General features: G+C 41.2%; 1 protein-coding gene across 1 annotated transcript in view; it reads right to left on the bottom strand.

Annotated features, from left to right (window-relative positions):
- Nucleotides 1-391: 391 nt before the first annotated feature.
- The window catches only part of LOC121406305, a 44395-nt gene continuing 27748 nt past the window's right edge, over nucleotides 392-17038 (bottom strand). The window contains exons 20-29 of the mRNA XM_041597318.1: nucleotides 15431-15588; nucleotides 14601-14783; nucleotides 13945-14062; nucleotides 12745-12987; nucleotides 6258-6402; nucleotides 5288-5470; nucleotides 4316-4476; nucleotides 3553-3771; nucleotides 2383-2594; nucleotides 392-552 (exon numbers count right to left, since the gene is read on the bottom strand). Coding sequence (XP_041453252.1) covers nucleotides 499-552; nucleotides 2383-2594; nucleotides 3553-3771; nucleotides 4316-4476; nucleotides 5288-5470; nucleotides 6258-6402; nucleotides 12745-12987; nucleotides 13945-14062; nucleotides 14601-14783; nucleotides 15431-15588 — 1676 coding nt within the window. The 3' untranslated portion in view covers nucleotides 392-498. The remainder of the gene's footprint in view (nucleotides 553-2382; nucleotides 2595-3552; nucleotides 3772-4315; nucleotides 4477-5287; nucleotides 5471-6257; nucleotides 6403-12744; nucleotides 12988-13944; nucleotides 14063-14600; nucleotides 14784-15430; nucleotides 15589-17038) is intronic.

The following is a 17038-nucleotide window of genomic DNA, read 5'->3' as shown; positions in this document are numbered from 1 at the left end:
TCGCAATAGTAATGATGAGAGGTATCGGCCTACAGTACATAATATTTACACATTCCTGTCGCCTGCTACATATTTGAAATAAACTAAATTTGAGTTTCCGTTTACACATTACACATAATGACAAATAACGTTGATGCATGGACCTTATTTATATAAATTATTTTACATATATTGCACTTTAACGATATAAAGAAATTACTAAAACTAAGAATTATTTTGAATAATAATAATATACAGCATTTATAGTGCGCATTCTATCTACGTTTCCTATTCAGAGGCGCATTTTATAATTCGATATATTTAAAGATTGTCGTAATCACTTTTATGTACGATAAAGTCAACACTCTATTATCTATTATTATTGATGCAAAGAATTATTGCTTCCCTCCCTCAATATTCATTAAGAAAATGAAATGTAGAATATTATAGCATTAATGAATAAATAAAAACAATTGATTCACAGATGAAGTAGGGTATCCCCAAAGATGAAATCACTCTTTAGCAATTGACCTTGGACGCAGCCATGTTCTGCATGTTGAAATCATATGCATACTAGAATTAGAAGGAAATGAAAGAAAACCATGCAAAGAACAAAAAAATATGATAAACAATAATGATACAACTAGTGATGTGGAAAATAATGAGATAAACGCAAATGTAATACCAAATCATATATGAAGATTATAAAATACATTATTGTTATGATAAATGAAACACAAGTAGGGGCACAAAAATAACAGTAATAATGGTTGATGAGTGAAAATAGTAACAATAATGATAATAATAATGATGATGATAATACTAATAATGATAATAATAATAATAATGCAGTTCTTATATTGCGCAATTCAGACCTGAAAGGACTCTCAATGCACTTTACAGAAATAAAATTATACAACATAGGGAATCACTTAAAATAACACCTAAACAACATCAACATTAATCAGTTGTTGAAAATGATATAAACAGTTTATTGAAAATGATATAAACACCAAGGTAAATTCATTTTGCGAAAGGTATGCCCAATTACTGTTATGTATATGTGATCATGCAATAAAAAAACCTGAAAATAATAAAAGGCAAATCTATATCGGATTCTGAAAACTGCAAGCAGATTAGTGAGGTTTGCTATTTACTAAAAGCGACGATGTAACAGGAAGTTATTGTAGATTTTGTTACGCAAACAGAAAATGAGTTGTCAGAAGAACTTATTGGTCCCATTCAAAAAGATGGTTTATAAAACCATCGGTTGAACCTGGGTTGAACCGATGATTTCAAGACCGCCTTTGTGAATTCGGATCATTGATTTCTAATATTTGCCTAATATTTGCACACTGTATTTTTGTATTGCATGTTTTTATATATTGCAAACGGGAAGTAAAGCCCGAATTCCCATTGTGTTTTTGTAACATTCATTTTATATATCTGAGCGCTTCCTTATATCGTGTATATTGAAAAGACACTCGTTGGTTGAACTCACATTAATCTCTATTATAGTTTGCATGTTTAGTTAAAAAATTCTAAGGGGGGACACTAAAGGTTAGTGCCGTGTGATTACAAAAAAATAAAACGTAGCGCTCGCGCAAAAAGTACATCCTTTATAAAGCATTGTCTTTTTATACCCTCGCAAACTGGTCTAATTGGACCGTAAGTAAAAACGTAGCTTAAATTTCTTGGCGAAATATATACCCTTTTTCAGTATTTAAGTGTTTTGGACAGGCAGGATATCCACTGGTCAATGGATGTGCCCCCACCCCCGGTAATTCAGGGGAGACAAAAATGATATCAGTTGTCGGCAAAAGATACTATCTTCAAATATTTACACATATTTTATATCGCATGTTTGACACATATATCTCTTTCACACGGGAGGTAATTTGCCTTGTGCGTACTATCTTCAGGATTTGTAATTAAAAACTACATTCAGTTGTCAAAAACCGAAATCAAAAGCCCAATTTCCCCTTGTATTTTTGTAATATTCATTTTATCTGAGCGCTTCCTTATATCCGAGTAAACTGAGAAGATACGCTAGTTGAATTCGCATTAATCATGTTAATCTATATTACAGTTTCCATTGTTAATGACAAAAACCAAGAAAATACAAGGAGTAATATGAAGTAGGAAGTCGCTTCATTTAGAAAGTCGATATTCAGCTGCATCCATGGCAGAGTCAGTTTATGTCGACAAGGGGGGAGGGGGGCTTAAGGGTCACATCATTTTCTATTATTATCATATTCATTTTAATTATGATTACTATTAATTTTCGCTTGTCATTCTTCTGATCATTTTTGCCATCTTTTAATCATTTTCTCATTGTTTGAAAATTCATAGCGTGTTGGCTCTCATGTTTTGACGATAAGCCCTATTCATTAATTAACTTACCTCTGTTGAAGCCTCCTGCGAACCGTCCATTTGTTTACCGTCTGACGTCATAGCCGTTGCCACTGCCGAACTTCTGTCGTTGGTGGCGACATTACCCTCTCCTTTGGCCTTCTTCCTCTTCTTCATGATGAAGATGACGAGGGCGACGATGAGGGTTAGGGCGAGCAGGACTGCGATGATGCTCACGAGGATGATCACGACGGTGCTGGCCCCTGTCATTTGACATGTTGAAGGAAAATTATCATTGGTTCATTTTTAGAGATAAAGTATATTTAATGTTAGAATAGGTGAATGAGATTGGAAAATGCCGAGTTAACTTTGCTAGACCATCTTGTGATCTACAAAAACTACCTTTAAAATGTATGCCTGACAATGTGTTCAAAATTTTCACCTCGCAAATAAAAACTCTTAGGTGCAGGTCAAGGTACTTCAAAGAATGAATAATGATTTCATTTGTGGCATTTCAATGTTCAGACAAAATGACCAATATTAATGGACTTTGGTCATTTTGTTTTTGAATTGAGAGGAATAATCACTAAGAGTCACATGCGACTACATTTAATGAAGAAGCATAACTATCTGACAGTTCGGGATATAAAGACCAATCAAGGCGTACGTCGAGGGGGGGGGGTGAATTCACCTTTTTTTCTTTATTCTTGTTTACATTTGGGGAAATGCTCACCGTGAACAATATTTTGTTTGTCTTACATACATCTCGGGAAAATGATTCCCTTTTTTTTTGGGGGGGGGAACCTTGCATGGATGGGACCATAGATTATTCTTCATATATTTTACAACAATGGAAGCAAAATGATGATTTTTACTCGGGCAATTAAGTAGGGCATCATCTATCATAGGTCTACATCTATTTTCTTCTTGCTGCTCATATACTCGACTACCAAGTTACCCTAACGCTTTCAATCACAATACCCACCTCAACCTGTGATTGTGCCGTTGCCGAGTGGTTAAAGGCGCCTATTCATTAGACACGCAAATGTCCGGGATTTGAGACCTGGCAACGGCACGTATGAAGGTTTTTCAATCAACAATGCTTTTTTATCTTTCACTGAAGAGCCATGCTTAAAATGAAATTTTGAAATGCTATAAGCATAAATGCTACCAATATTAGCTTTTGTTTTAACAGAAAAATACTAATAACATTATACCAACCTCCACGGGGTATAGCCAAGACAACACAGGTGCCGGTACGTGGGACCATACACCCAACCTTCACGTGATCAAGCTTCTCCGTCTCTACGCCCTCATCGGTCCATTCTTTCTCATCCTCGTCCCAGATATGGCATTTCAATCGGTGGTTTCTCTTGACTCCTGTCACCGACATGTTGATATGGATCGGGTCACTCAAGGAGTCCACCATTAGTTCTTCACCTACAGAAGTACACGAGGTGAACATCTTTATCGTAAAATTGCCTTTAAAAAACGGACATACTGAAGCTTTTCGTTAAGCACTCATCGGAGTAAAATCACTTGAATGACCAGAACGCTAGTGCGACGCAATATATACAATAGAACCAAACGTGACAATCTTTCTACTTTTTATCTTTATCCTTTTATTTATTTATTCCTTTAATTATGCAAGGAGTAACGATACATCTTACGCTTGGGAACAGAATTGGTCAAAAAGTTCACCAAAAGTTCTTTCCTTTTCCAAAATATCTGAAACGAACAGCTTCAGATTGTCTTTCAATGACGTCATTATCAAATTTCCTCAAAACAAAAACTTTTGTCTACAGGCGTATCCCGACACACTGTTTAATAGGACTTCCTTCAGTAAATACAATGTGTACTTTTATACGCTTCATTGCAAATTAAATTGTATGAAGTGATGTTGAAAAATAATGAAAAAAGAAGAAAATAATTGTTTAGATAAATAAATTCATAGAAGAGTTTAGACTTTAGAACTATGACTTACAACTCGATGGGTCATAGAGGGCAATTTTCAAGATGGCGGATGCCCTGTTATCACTGTCATCATCTTCTGATGAATAAGGGTCGATGTTTTGAGAAAAGTGATCAAATTGAATATTAACCCCTAAGCACAATCCTCTCCAACAGTTCCAGTAGCCTCCGTACCTATGAGAAATAGACCAAACAGTGTCGATAAGAGTGAATATATTTACACGCAACAATGGGATGTACCTAAATGGGCCGTGATACACTGAACATTTATCATTTTATCAGCGGTTTCTCTACATAATACCTTCTAAAGGCTTGGTCCCAATGCACTTACGGATGCAGAGAGGATTTAAAACGGAAAAGAATCTTTCCATCCGTTGGAAAACGTTATGTATCCGTTCTGTACTCTTTATTTTTTCGCCCATTTTGTCCATTGACTGGAGCGGATGAGAACCGATGGAGCCATCCCAAAATTGTGCTTGTCCGCTGTATCCGAAATATGAAAGCGTTTTGTGTCCGTTGGCCAGTTGGACCAGGCCTTTACCTCTTACTTCTTCTATTAATGATTACATCGGGGAAGCATTCATCAATATTTGTTCGAACGACACATTGCCTTTAACCTGACAATTTTATTTGATTTTGATTCGCTGAGAAGTACACTTCCTATAGTAACTGTCTGATAAAACATCAGATTCCTTTTATCAAACGCTTGCCTGATGGCCATGCTATCAGAAAGAAATAACAGAATGAAACGCAGCAAAAACATTTTTTTTTTGAAAAAACGCTCGTTTATCCACAATCATGAAAATTTACCTGCTGTTTGGTAAACCTTTGGTTGCATGCTTCGTCAGACGTTCTAAAGATACCGGAAAATGATTACAATTCTGTTCACTAGATGGAACTTTATTCGTTTGCAAAACTGATTTGTGAAACGTTGTGAACCCTCCGTTCAAAAAAGAAATACCTATAAAAAAAATCAAGCTCTTACATGTCAGCTATGTCATTTCCAAAATCAACGTGGAAAGCGCCCTCTCCCGTCTTTGTCAAGAATTGTCCCTGTGGGATATCATAGTAGACGGTAGACATAACTGTGGATGAAGATGTCTCTACAGGGGCACCTCCAAAGGTAAGTCCTCCAAATTTGGCTTTGGTCAAACTCATCGTTAATTTCCTATAAATCAGAAGCAAATGATAGATACATTTTGCAGTACATTTCCTGTTATATCTTTTGCAGCCCTATCACTGTTATTTAGGGACTGCAAATCTTTGCAGGTCGCTATAAGTAACAGTTTTCTTCTCCCTTTTCGACGGCCTTTACGACTACATTTCGAGATATTGTTGCGCTTAAGATAATTGTGCTTGACTTAATAATTTCTTCATGGAAAGAAAAAAAGGGGGAGGGGGGACAAATCGGAGGACCAAGTATGCACTATACCACACATTGTTCATATATGGTTGCACATTACAAATGGCGCCTCCATGTACATTCAATATTAAGACTGTGTGGGACACAATACCCTACATACATATCTGGTAAACTAATGGTTGCCATAAATTATTTGGAAGTGGATTATGGTGATGTTACATATCCACGAAATTTCCCTTCTTTATCTGGACTTTCCTCGAACTATTTATTCAGGTTATCGCGTAACATGATCTTCACGAAAAAATCACAAGATATTTGCAAAATTTTCATTGACACTTTCACGAAATATTCATTTAAACCATTCATATACGGCTCTAAGGCGTTCAGGAAGCAACCCTTGCCGTATTTGCCAAATATTTTATTTTTAGGTGTAGGATGTTTGAGCGACATTGTTTAAAACCAAAGAGATTTTCTTTTCGAAATGTTGGACCCCAGTATTTTACGAATAACGTCAATCTGTATGAAAGGTCTACATGGACACGCGATTGCACGGTCCGACGAGATCGCCAGGTGATTGAAAAAAGCCTGTTACCTGCACTTCTTTATTGTTTCATTGTTATCCGTCATAGAGATAATTTGCTGGACGATTGACAACACAACCGATACGCTGTATGGAGGGATCTCTTCATCGCAACCAAATACCGAAACCAAAGATTCTAGCTTCCACAAGAAATTTTCTAGAATATAAAACGAAATAAGACAGCAAAAATTAATAAAAACATTGTTATTTGCATGCAGGGTGTACTCAAAATGTCGTCTGAGTAATACATTTCACGGGCGCAAGTTTTTTTTTACAAATATGAACCAAATATTAAGTGGAATTTTTATCTTTAAGGAATACTTATGTTTATGTTGAATATTGTTTTAAAAGGAATCTTAATTCAGAAAATGAGTTTACTGTAATTTCTCTAAAAAGTATTCCTGAAAAAATGCAAATAAATGGAATTACGCGTACACTCTACCCATTCAGCCACACACGATTCATACACACACACACACACACACCCATACACACACCCATCTACTCCACAAACGCATTAACATTACCCTCATGATAATTCAAATAATTATCAGCTGACTTTCCCTTAAAATACCGAAACAAACATTTAACCTACTTTCCGTTAAACACACACGCACACATTCTAGCCAACAATTATGAAAATACTTACCATGATTTTCTTATTTACGAGATAACTGGATATACCCATTTGATTTGCTAGTTCATTACAATGAACCTGCGTGCCGAATATAGAGTACACAACTTTTCCTGCGCGCGCGCTGCATCTCCCTACCAACGCACTATCCCAAGATCATCGCGCAATTTGGCGTCCATTTCCTCTCATGAGCCTGCGGGCAAGACATGTTGTCACACAAGGCGAGGGGTAGGAGGGAGGGTTCAAATGGGTATATCCAGTTATCTCGTAAATAAGAAAATCATGGTAAGTATTTTCATAATTTACATCAATAACTGGGATATACCCATTTGATTTGCTAGACCAACACGGATTCAACGTGAAGGGAGGCATGTCTAGACTAAGAAGTGCGTAAAAATAGGGAGATGAAGACACGAAGGCCGTTGCCTTAAGGACAGGGGAGGCAATAAAGCCTCATGTGAAGAAGTCCTTAAGAGCAAGTAGTGAAGGAAAGAGGAGCGTCAATAGGCGGACCTCAAGAAGTCGTGAACGACGATTCCAAGAAAGAGCCCAAGAAGAATGATACCAAGTATCATGGGCCCTCGGCCTAGTGTCAGGAGAACAACATCACCAGCTGACTAGAACGTAAGATTCGGAATTTGTTGAAAATTTCAACAAGAATCGTGATCGGAAAACTGAAGCTTTTAAGGCTCAGTAAATGATCAATCGAACAATCTGAGAAGGCGAGATATCTCAGAAGCCTCCGCGTGGGAGAAAGCGCCCAGAATTCGATATCTGTCTCAAAAGCGTGAGGGCAGAACATCTGCAGAATTCTGATAGAGAGCTGTGGCAGAACGTTACTAGCGGTCCGAAGGGGACCAGGAACGACGGAGAGTAGGGTTTAAGAAAAAAAACACTCGTAAGGCAGTCAAGAGTCGAGAAAGCGACTGAGTGCCATCCTGTTAATAAGAAATGTCGCGGACCTGCTGCCTATGTAGAATAGAGCAGTCTGGTCAAAACAGCTCAACCGGGAAACAGCGCGGTACACATCACGACAAAAGTGTGATAGACCGAGTGATCGAGAGAGCACTCAGGATCCCCTTTCTCCCGTACTGATTGAAGCACCCGCGGCGGGGGAATCACTAGCAGCAGCAAGCGTACGCCAGAGGGAGCTGGCGAAAAAGTCTCTGTCATGATCTTACGTGTAAACGACCATCAAGAGATGCTCTAAACGAACAGACATCGCCAGATATGATACCTCAACAGTTACGTTCCCAACGGAATCGAATGAGGTAGCAACGGCCCTGTCCTATCAAGTTAGGGACGGAAACTGGCTAAGAGTGTCGATGTCCTCGCTTGAAGAAACAAGCGAAGGAGTAAGGAGACTTGAGGAAAGTAATCACAAAAATTTCCATCAGTCTGCGGTGAGAACCAGTTGTTTATGAAAACAGCCACAAGGCCTGGTCTCTCAGGTGATCGTAAGAGCAAGCACCGCCGGCGCCGGTTGCGGCAGCGTGGAACAGTCCGATATCGGAAGATAAGGAGTTCCAAAAAGCTGCGGGGGGCGGCAAAAATGACGCCCTAAGCAGCGGGGGATGAGAATCTAAGTTTCTAAAAGAACTCCAGTGAAGTAAATCACTTACATGGAGAGACTCATCCACAGTAGGCCCGAGAGAAAGCGGGTCGTAGTGATCGTGGTTAGGTAGGCATAAGCATACATCCATCCACGGATACATCATCCTCGGTCGCGCGGTGACCATGGCCACATGCATTGCATGGAAGGAGGATGAAAGCAGCATGCGAGGCGACTCGAGTGTGCCGAGTGAAAAAGCTTCTAAATAAGAAGACGATTCGACAAACGGGCACGGTAAAGACATCCACCGTAGACCACTCCACACAAGGAGGAAACGGCGGAGACGCCCGCAAGCTTGACCCACATAGAGGGCAGTCTATAAGATAGACTGTTAGAGCTCGACCGATGGTCTGGCGGCGTACAGTTTGGTGTAAACTCGCCGACCCGGTACGGTGGGTGTGCCCAGAAAGTAGGCATAGAATGCCGACAGAGAAGCCTGGGGCTTTAAACAAGCTTGAACGCACGTACATAGCCAACAATCTCATGGGATGTACGGCGGTTTCTTTCCTCCGAGATGATGCTTACCCGACGGGGAAAGACTCGGGGAACAGCTGTGAATGTCAACAGGAGGGATATCTAGCATAAGAAAAGCTGATTCCCTCCAGGTATTCGGTGCGGGTGCTGCCGGCGGTGTCCGGGGGGACGACCGGTGATGGCAGCTCGGGCAGGGCTCGAACGAGCCGCCCGAATACGAGACAAATAGGTTAACATAACCATAATGCACCGGGTGGTGAAGGCGTAGCGATTACTAAGCACAGGAGAACTTTTAATCGCCGTGACATTCAGATCCGATATACATAATCATAAGCTCGGAGAGCTATGAGATAGTGAGACATACCGCTGAGCGGTGATGGTGCTCATATCGGAGTCGCCCTCTCTTCAGCGGCGATCGCTGGAGTACGGGTGTCTGTACTAGCCCTGACTCTGATCTTGTAAGGGTAGGAGCTAAGTAAGACAGGGCACCCTTACTTTCGAATAGAAAGTGAGGTTCAGGCCAGAAACCGACGGTCCCGTCGCCTGGGCGGACGGTCCGCGGGCGTGATAGGTTGCCCTCTCAAAAGCAGCCAAACATTCTCACGAGAGAAGTGCGGTATGCGGTATGTAAGAGATTCTTACCTCCAATCTACAGGCCCGCTTAGGGGGTAGAATGGAGAGAGTTACCGCTGAAGGAGTCGTCGCCGTACGTGAGCTTGACGTAGAGGGCGAATTCGGGAGTACCTGCATAATAAGGGGGAATACCCATGCAGGTAAAACTCGCCGATGGCTCCCCGGAGTGCGGGTTGGCGAGAGAAGTCTCAATCCGCTCAATACCCGACACCGGCAATAAGACCGCGGCGGTCTTATAATGACGGAGAACACGAGGGTAAGAACCCGTAATGCTCGGGGACGCATAGATGCAACCTGAACGGATGCAACGTCCAGCCGTCGGTCACCGAGAGCTTGCCGACATATTGATGCTTGAAAGCCGTATGTCGGAAGCACCTGCATAGAAACGGGGGACACCGTGTAGGTGAACAGCGTTTCAATAAATGCCCGGTGTGAGAGGACAGGTGATTGCTTGAGCCGCACAGTGCTTGGCAAGGCGGCTGAAGCTGATATGAAGCGTGGGTGAATTACCCGCACTGCTCATGGGAGTATGAAACAGCAGGAGAGTTGCGACGCCTGACCCACAATTATCGGGAGTCTGGTGACATAATGGAGGGCGATGCCCGTATGTCGATAACACCTGTGTATTAGCGGGGATTTCCCTTGCAGGTGCGTGAGCCGGCGAATCATGAAATCGCCGGTGACTCTCCGAGGTGCAAGATGGCGAATGTCTGCTTAACCAGCCCGGTGCTCGACACGGCGGTTTTAGCTGACAGGGAGCATGAGGGTAAAGATCCGTGATGCTCGAGGGCGTTCTGTTGTAACATGAAGTTACGACGCCTGGCCATCGGCACAAGAATCAGAAAGAAAGGTCTGCCCGCAAAGCGGGATTACCGACCCAGACTTTCTTCTTGTTCTTCCTCTTCTGTGCGGCCCCCGCCGAGGGGCAGAAGAGGGTACAATCATCGGGAGTCTGGCGACATAGTGGCGGGCGACGCCCGTATGTCGATAGCACCTGTGTATTAGCGGGAATTTCCCTTGCAGGTGCGTGGGCCGGCGAATCATGATATTGCCGGTGACTCTCCGAGGTGCGAGACGGCGACTGTCTGCTTGACCTGCCTGGTGCTCGACACGGCGGTTTTAGCTGACAGAGGGCGTTCTGTTGTAACATGAAGTTACGACGCCTGGCCGTCGGCACAAGAATCAGAAGGAAAGGTCTGCCCGCACAGCGGGGTTAGCGACCTAGAATTTCTTCTTCTTCTTCCTCTTCTATGCGGCCCCCGCCGGGGGGAAGAAGAGGGTATAATGATCGGGAGTCTGGTGACATAATGGCGGGCGACGCCCGTATGTCGATAGCACCTGTGTATTAGCGGGAATTTCCCTTGCAGGTGCGTGAGCCGGCGAATCATGATATTGCCGGTGACTCTCCGAGGTGTGAGATGGCGACTGTCTGCTTGACCTGCCCGGTGCTGGACACGGCGGTTTTAGCTGACAGGGAGTATGAGGATAAGATCCGTGATACTCGAGGGCGTTTTGTGTCCACCTGTTCAAAAGAAAAAATAATTTTTCTTGAGGTGAGGATCAGCTAAGGAAAAAGGGAAACAAGATTCCCTTTCCTTTTTTTGTTTTTTTATAAACAAGAAGTTTAAGAAAAAAAAAATTATAAGTCCGGAGACCGGTAGCTGACCTGAAAAGGAAGGGGGGAAAAACAAAGATAGCTTTCCCGAGAAGGAAGGCCGAGCCAAAGGCGACGAACGCTGACAGGAGACGGCTTCCTTTTTTTTTTTTTTAATTAATTGAATAATTAATCAATTAATAAACACAAGAACAAAGGATTGATTGAAACAAAAGAACAATCAACTAACTCGAAACAAGAGACAAAGAACTTGAATCGAGGCAAAGGAGCAAGTCAAGAATTAAAAGAATCAATCAATTAATTAATTAATCAATTAACCAATTAATTCAATTAATAAATACAAGAACAAAGGATTGATTGAAACAAAAGAACAATCAACTAACTCGAAACAAGAGACAAAGAACTTGAAACGAGGCTGAAATACGACGCTCCTGACGTCCTACAGAACCTATCTGTGGAGAAATAAATCAATTAAATTCACGACGAGTCGTATAAACGAAGAAGTCAGTGAATAAAAAAGAATTAAAGGAATTAAAAAGGAGCGAAGACAACGCCCGAGCAGGAAGGCGCGGAGCTATGGGGCGGAGAAGTGAAGACAACCCGCCTGTTGAGAAACGTATCTTATAAAAACAAACTCACGAAGAGGAACAAGAAACGTGAAATAAATATCACGGAAGCTCCGCGGAACGGAATAATCTTACAACAATCTTAGATGAGGGAAATAAGATTGAAATAAGAGAAGAATTGCACAATAGAGTATCCAAACGGAGAACAGAAATGCAATTTTGAGAGTGTACTTAGCTTGCGACTGAACTCGACCGCAGGCGAAAGTAAAAGAGGAAATGGACGCCAAATTGCGCGATGATCTTGGGATAGTGCGTTGGTAGGGAGATGCAGCGCGCGCGCAGGAAAAGTTGTGTACTCTATATTCGGCACGCAGGTTCATTGTAATGAACTAGCAAATCAAATGGGTATATCCCAGTTATTGATGTAAATAACGAATTATGAATAAGTATCCGGATGTTAACGATACACTCTACATTCCAGATTCTACAAGCTTTGCTTTTCAGTGGACCCTCCATTCTTCGTATGATATTTAATTGTAATGATTTAATTATATTCAGTGATATTGATTATATTGATTTAAATTTGACATGCATGTTAAATTATATTTAAATCACTTATCTTTTTTTCAATATTGAATTTTGTTCATGCTTTTATTTAAATTGAATCAATCTATCTTGTACTTATTTATGTTGAAGAATGAAAAATAAATTGAATTGAATACGCGCACACACACACACCCACTCGCGCGCACATAAGAACACACCCTCACTATTAACGCATTCACAAGGCTAACACGCACACACATATATACACACCATCTCACACACAACGCACATTCACGCACCTACTAGACGAAAACACACACACACACATACGCACATCATTACTATAGTCTACGCTAAACCCACATCCCTACGTACCTTCACCCAGACCCAGTCAGTTTCGAGAAACCACCCCCGAATACCTGTATCATTTGGTGAAAGCTCATCGACGGTGATGGCTTCACAAGCATCAATCAGGGTGCTAGCCATTGACTTATCAAGAACTGATGTCGTTATAGCATTATGAAGTAGCATCAATTGATCAGTAGCACGAGGACTGGTCTCGGTAGCTCGACGACGCCGATTTCCTTGCGACTCGTCCGAATCTAGTCGGTCTTCGACGTAAATCAATGCGTTGAGATTGGTGAAGGCCTTCAGGTAATTACCTAAAACAATCAAATATGGGTTTATGTAATTTTAATGCTACACCAATGTAAGGATGTGAAGGTGTAAAAATTAAATTGTTAATTGTTGAATTAAAAATGACATGATGGGAAAACATGAATCGATCAATTCTATAAAAATAATAATCATGTTAACTTTTCATAGTTTCCAATTATTTATACGAATGGGGTCACACACGACCCTTGTAGAGTGCTGTGTTTTTTAATAAGGACTATGCGGGACCTCCTTGATAGCGGGTCTGAGAACAATATCCCCAATATAAAATTGATAACACCCCCAAAAGAGGGGGGAGGGGCAAATTCGTCCGCCAAAAATATCGACAAGCAAAAAAAAATGAATAAAAATAAAAAAAAGGTATCTAACCACATTTGACAAGCAAAAAACAAATAAAGGATTTCGTACCCGAAGAAAATTTGACAAGCAAAAAAAAAGAAGGTCTTCAAGTTCGTCGGGCATCAGTTGTCAGGGGGGGGCAGGGATATGTCCCTTGCATGGGTTGTGACTCATCAGGGGGGGGCAGACTGCCCCCCCGGTACGCTGTGTGGGACTACAAGACCTGTTCTTGGTTTTCATGGCATTATCCTGAGGAAACGACGTTGGTTCTTTAATGCCACAATGAGATATCTAGCGTGAAGGACATGATCAAATGGTATTTATTTTCATAGACCCGTCTCTAGGACTGTCACTGTCGCGCTTCATACTGTTCTTAAAGGCGCGATAGCTCAGTCGGTAGAGCGGGGGCTTCGGATTCTGGTGACCCGGGTTTGATTCCCACTTGGTGCGCCAGTGCCTTTAGAAGGGCAATAATCCTCGTTACCTGGTCCCTCAGATAGGACTTTAATCCGTCGGTCCTTTGGTTGCTTGATTACAAGCATTCATTTTTTCTTAGCAATCAGGTAAAACAAAATCCTTAGCATAAAGATAGGCCAAATAAATACCTTTTAAGGTTTCTTGAGAAACTATGAGATCCTTCACAGCCTCTGAATCTAGATCTGTTTTCATCTCGACAGATACATCCAGACTAAAACAGGTACAGCTACCATGCGAGTTACACACCTGTAAATGGGTAATATTGAAAGAAAATAGCCATTAAATGAAAAGATGTTGAAGAATCTATTACCTTCTAATAATTTGAAATCCCATTAAATATTCCGATTTTCAAAGAGTATGATCTCATAAAATTGTAATGTATTACTTGCTGCTGCTGCTGCTGCTGCTGATGGACCACATATTTTGTATTATGCCTTCTACATATCTCTGAAAAAAAATCGAATGCTTTAGCTCCCAAAATGCACAACTTGTTGATTACATAAATGCTGGGAAAATCAGTCTCAAGTCCAGATTTGAAGGTCTCAATGTTGACAGTTTCTTACAATTTCGTAATTTGCAATGGAAGAGAAACTCAAAGACGTGACACAACCGAGGTGACAGCCTCCATATATATTTGATTCCCGATGGAAAGTGTCCTTGAAAGACTAGTTTTGACACACACAAACTTTGAAATAATCCCCCCCCCCCTCCAAAAAAGGGGGATATCAGGTTTGATGTTAGGACTTGTGGTTCAGAACTTATAACAATTACCAATCATTCTTACATTGGCGACGAACGTTTTGCTGGTGTGCTGCCCATGCGCTGGTGGTCCCACTATGTCTATGACGGGCAGAACTCCTGCAGGGGTCAATGACCTCTCATTGCCGTCTTCATCAGCAGCTAGTAATTGATAGGACAGAGGATAGGCGCCATCATCGGTCACACAATGGTCAATCGTAAATGAGATCTATAAAAAAAAAAGAACGTGTAGAATTTCCGCTAATATCCCATTCGGAGTTTTAATCGTTCATTTTGTTTTGCGTATTCCATACCTTAATGGACTGTTATATATTATACCTTAAACGAAATATGTTCTTATCATATGAAACCAATGGCGTACGCGGCATCAACCACGAGAAAGAAACGTATGGGCCCTTGCACTGACACGCATAAAAGAGTCACTATTGTCTCCATTTAGCCCATGAAATGAAATGGGCCAGTGTGTTGGCTCATTTGGCAGAGCGTCCGTCTCACAACCGGGAGGTCGGGGGTTCAAACCCCGGCCGCGTCAGACAAAAAAGACGTTAAAAAATGGGAGTTGCTGCCACCCTGTTTGGCGTTCAACGATTAAAGGGATAGAACCTCGTCGATCTGGCGCTGCGCAGTGGCTGCCGGGCCCAGATCAATTTGGCAAAGCAAATTTTCGGAGTACTTCATTTCATGTCTATTCCGAACAATAAATAATTTATTGTGGATTAAAAAAATACTTTGTAGGATCTGATGCTGGATACGCGCCTGTAATCAATATGTTGCTGCCGCACAGATCATAAATATATCACATTCATTACAGTTAAATAACATCTCTAATTCAGACTTTTTCCAAAATAGTATTACCTCATCAAGCTCTGTGTAATTATATCCTGTTTTAAGATGGAGTTGGCACGACGAGACACCATTAGCTGCAACCAGTTCCATCTGGCTAGATGCGCTCTGATTAAGTTTATCAGTTGCCGTGACTACGATGACATACTTTTCTCCTGGTCGCAGAACATCTAAAAGTATCAGATATCATAATAACAACAGTGTAATCATACAGTATATTACCATTGAAATCTAATTCATGTTATTCAGGTTATTCAATTTTTTTAAACTGAATCAGGATAGCAAATGTCAGAATAGAAAATAGACTTCATATCTTATGGTACCAGCCGTATATTGAAGCGAAGCAACGAAAATAACGCAAGAGTTCTTACAAACTCCTTCTGGTGACACAGAATCAGATCTAACTTGTCATAAGCCTAACTTTTTTACTTGACAGCCAATCACTACTCGTCATTTAGCGTCCATTGTCTAGATTCGGTTCTAGTATACTTCATATCTTGGTTTCGGATTTACTTAGATAGTTTTATGTTCCATAGTTTTCAGTGAATTTCAGTGCGTATTATTCCTTGTGATCAAGGAGGGTTTAATTTATATTATAAGCAATGCGAACTGTAAAAAAAATAATTAGATTTTCAGTTTGTCATTCTTATATTTTAACTTTTCCTGAACCCAAATTTCATTGTTGAAGTACCAATTGACTTGATAAATGGCAGGATGATAATAGTATTATATTATGTAAGTAGTAAGTATAAGGCTGACCCTTGACAGGACGACCCGGAATAATGAAGAAGGCTACATCTTGCACTGAATGCACTTTGTCCAGTGAATGAGTGAGAGGTGTGTGTGTGTATGTGGGTGAGGGTGTGTGTGGGGGTGCGCACGTGTTCATGCAAATTGTATTGTGAATTTTGATATAAACTGACTCGACCATAGACAGTGTGTGTGGGTGTGGGGAGTGTAAGAGTGTTTGTTTGAGGCTGTTCTGATTCTGTTGGACTTCTCTGCAGCATTCGACACGATCGACCACACCACAATGCTACAGCGCTTCCATTGCAGATACGGTTTTGACGGAATGGTCCTGCAGTGGCTCAGTTCTTACCTAGAAGATCGAACGCAGGTTGTAGCTATCAACAATGTGCAGTCGAACCCATTTCCCCTTCCATGTGGAGTACCGCAAGGGTCCGTCATGGGACCACTCGACTTCATATTGTACACCGGACCTCTGACTGATGTCATCAATGCTCACCAAGACATTCAGCACATCATGTACGCTGATGATACACAGTTAAATGTCATCTTAAAGTCTAGTGAGGTTGCAAGTGGGATGTTAAAACTAGAAGAGTGTATATCTTCTGTGAAATCCTGGGCTACTAGAAATCATCTGAAGTTCAATGGTACCAAGACTGAACTTATCCATGTCACATCTTCATTCCGCAGGTCATCAGAGCTCCCAAAGTTTGAAGTTGATGGGGCTGTAGTCAAGCCATCTGAATGCTCTAAGGACCTTGGGGTTATAGTGGACGGTAAACTCTGCATGAAGCAACATATCCAGAAGATCTGCAGAGCTGCTTCATTCGGCATCCATAGAATAGGGAAACTCCGAAAGTACCTTGACAAGAA

Source organism: Lytechinus variegatus, chromosome 19, assembly GCF_018143015.1.
Source record: "Lytechinus variegatus isolate NC3 chromosome 19, Lvar_3.0, whole genome shotgun sequence".
NCBI classification, from domain to species: Eukaryota; Metazoa; Echinodermata; class Echinoidea; order Temnopleuroida; family Toxopneustidae; genus Lytechinus; species Lytechinus variegatus.
This window is presented reverse-complemented; position numbering and strand designations above follow the sequence as displayed.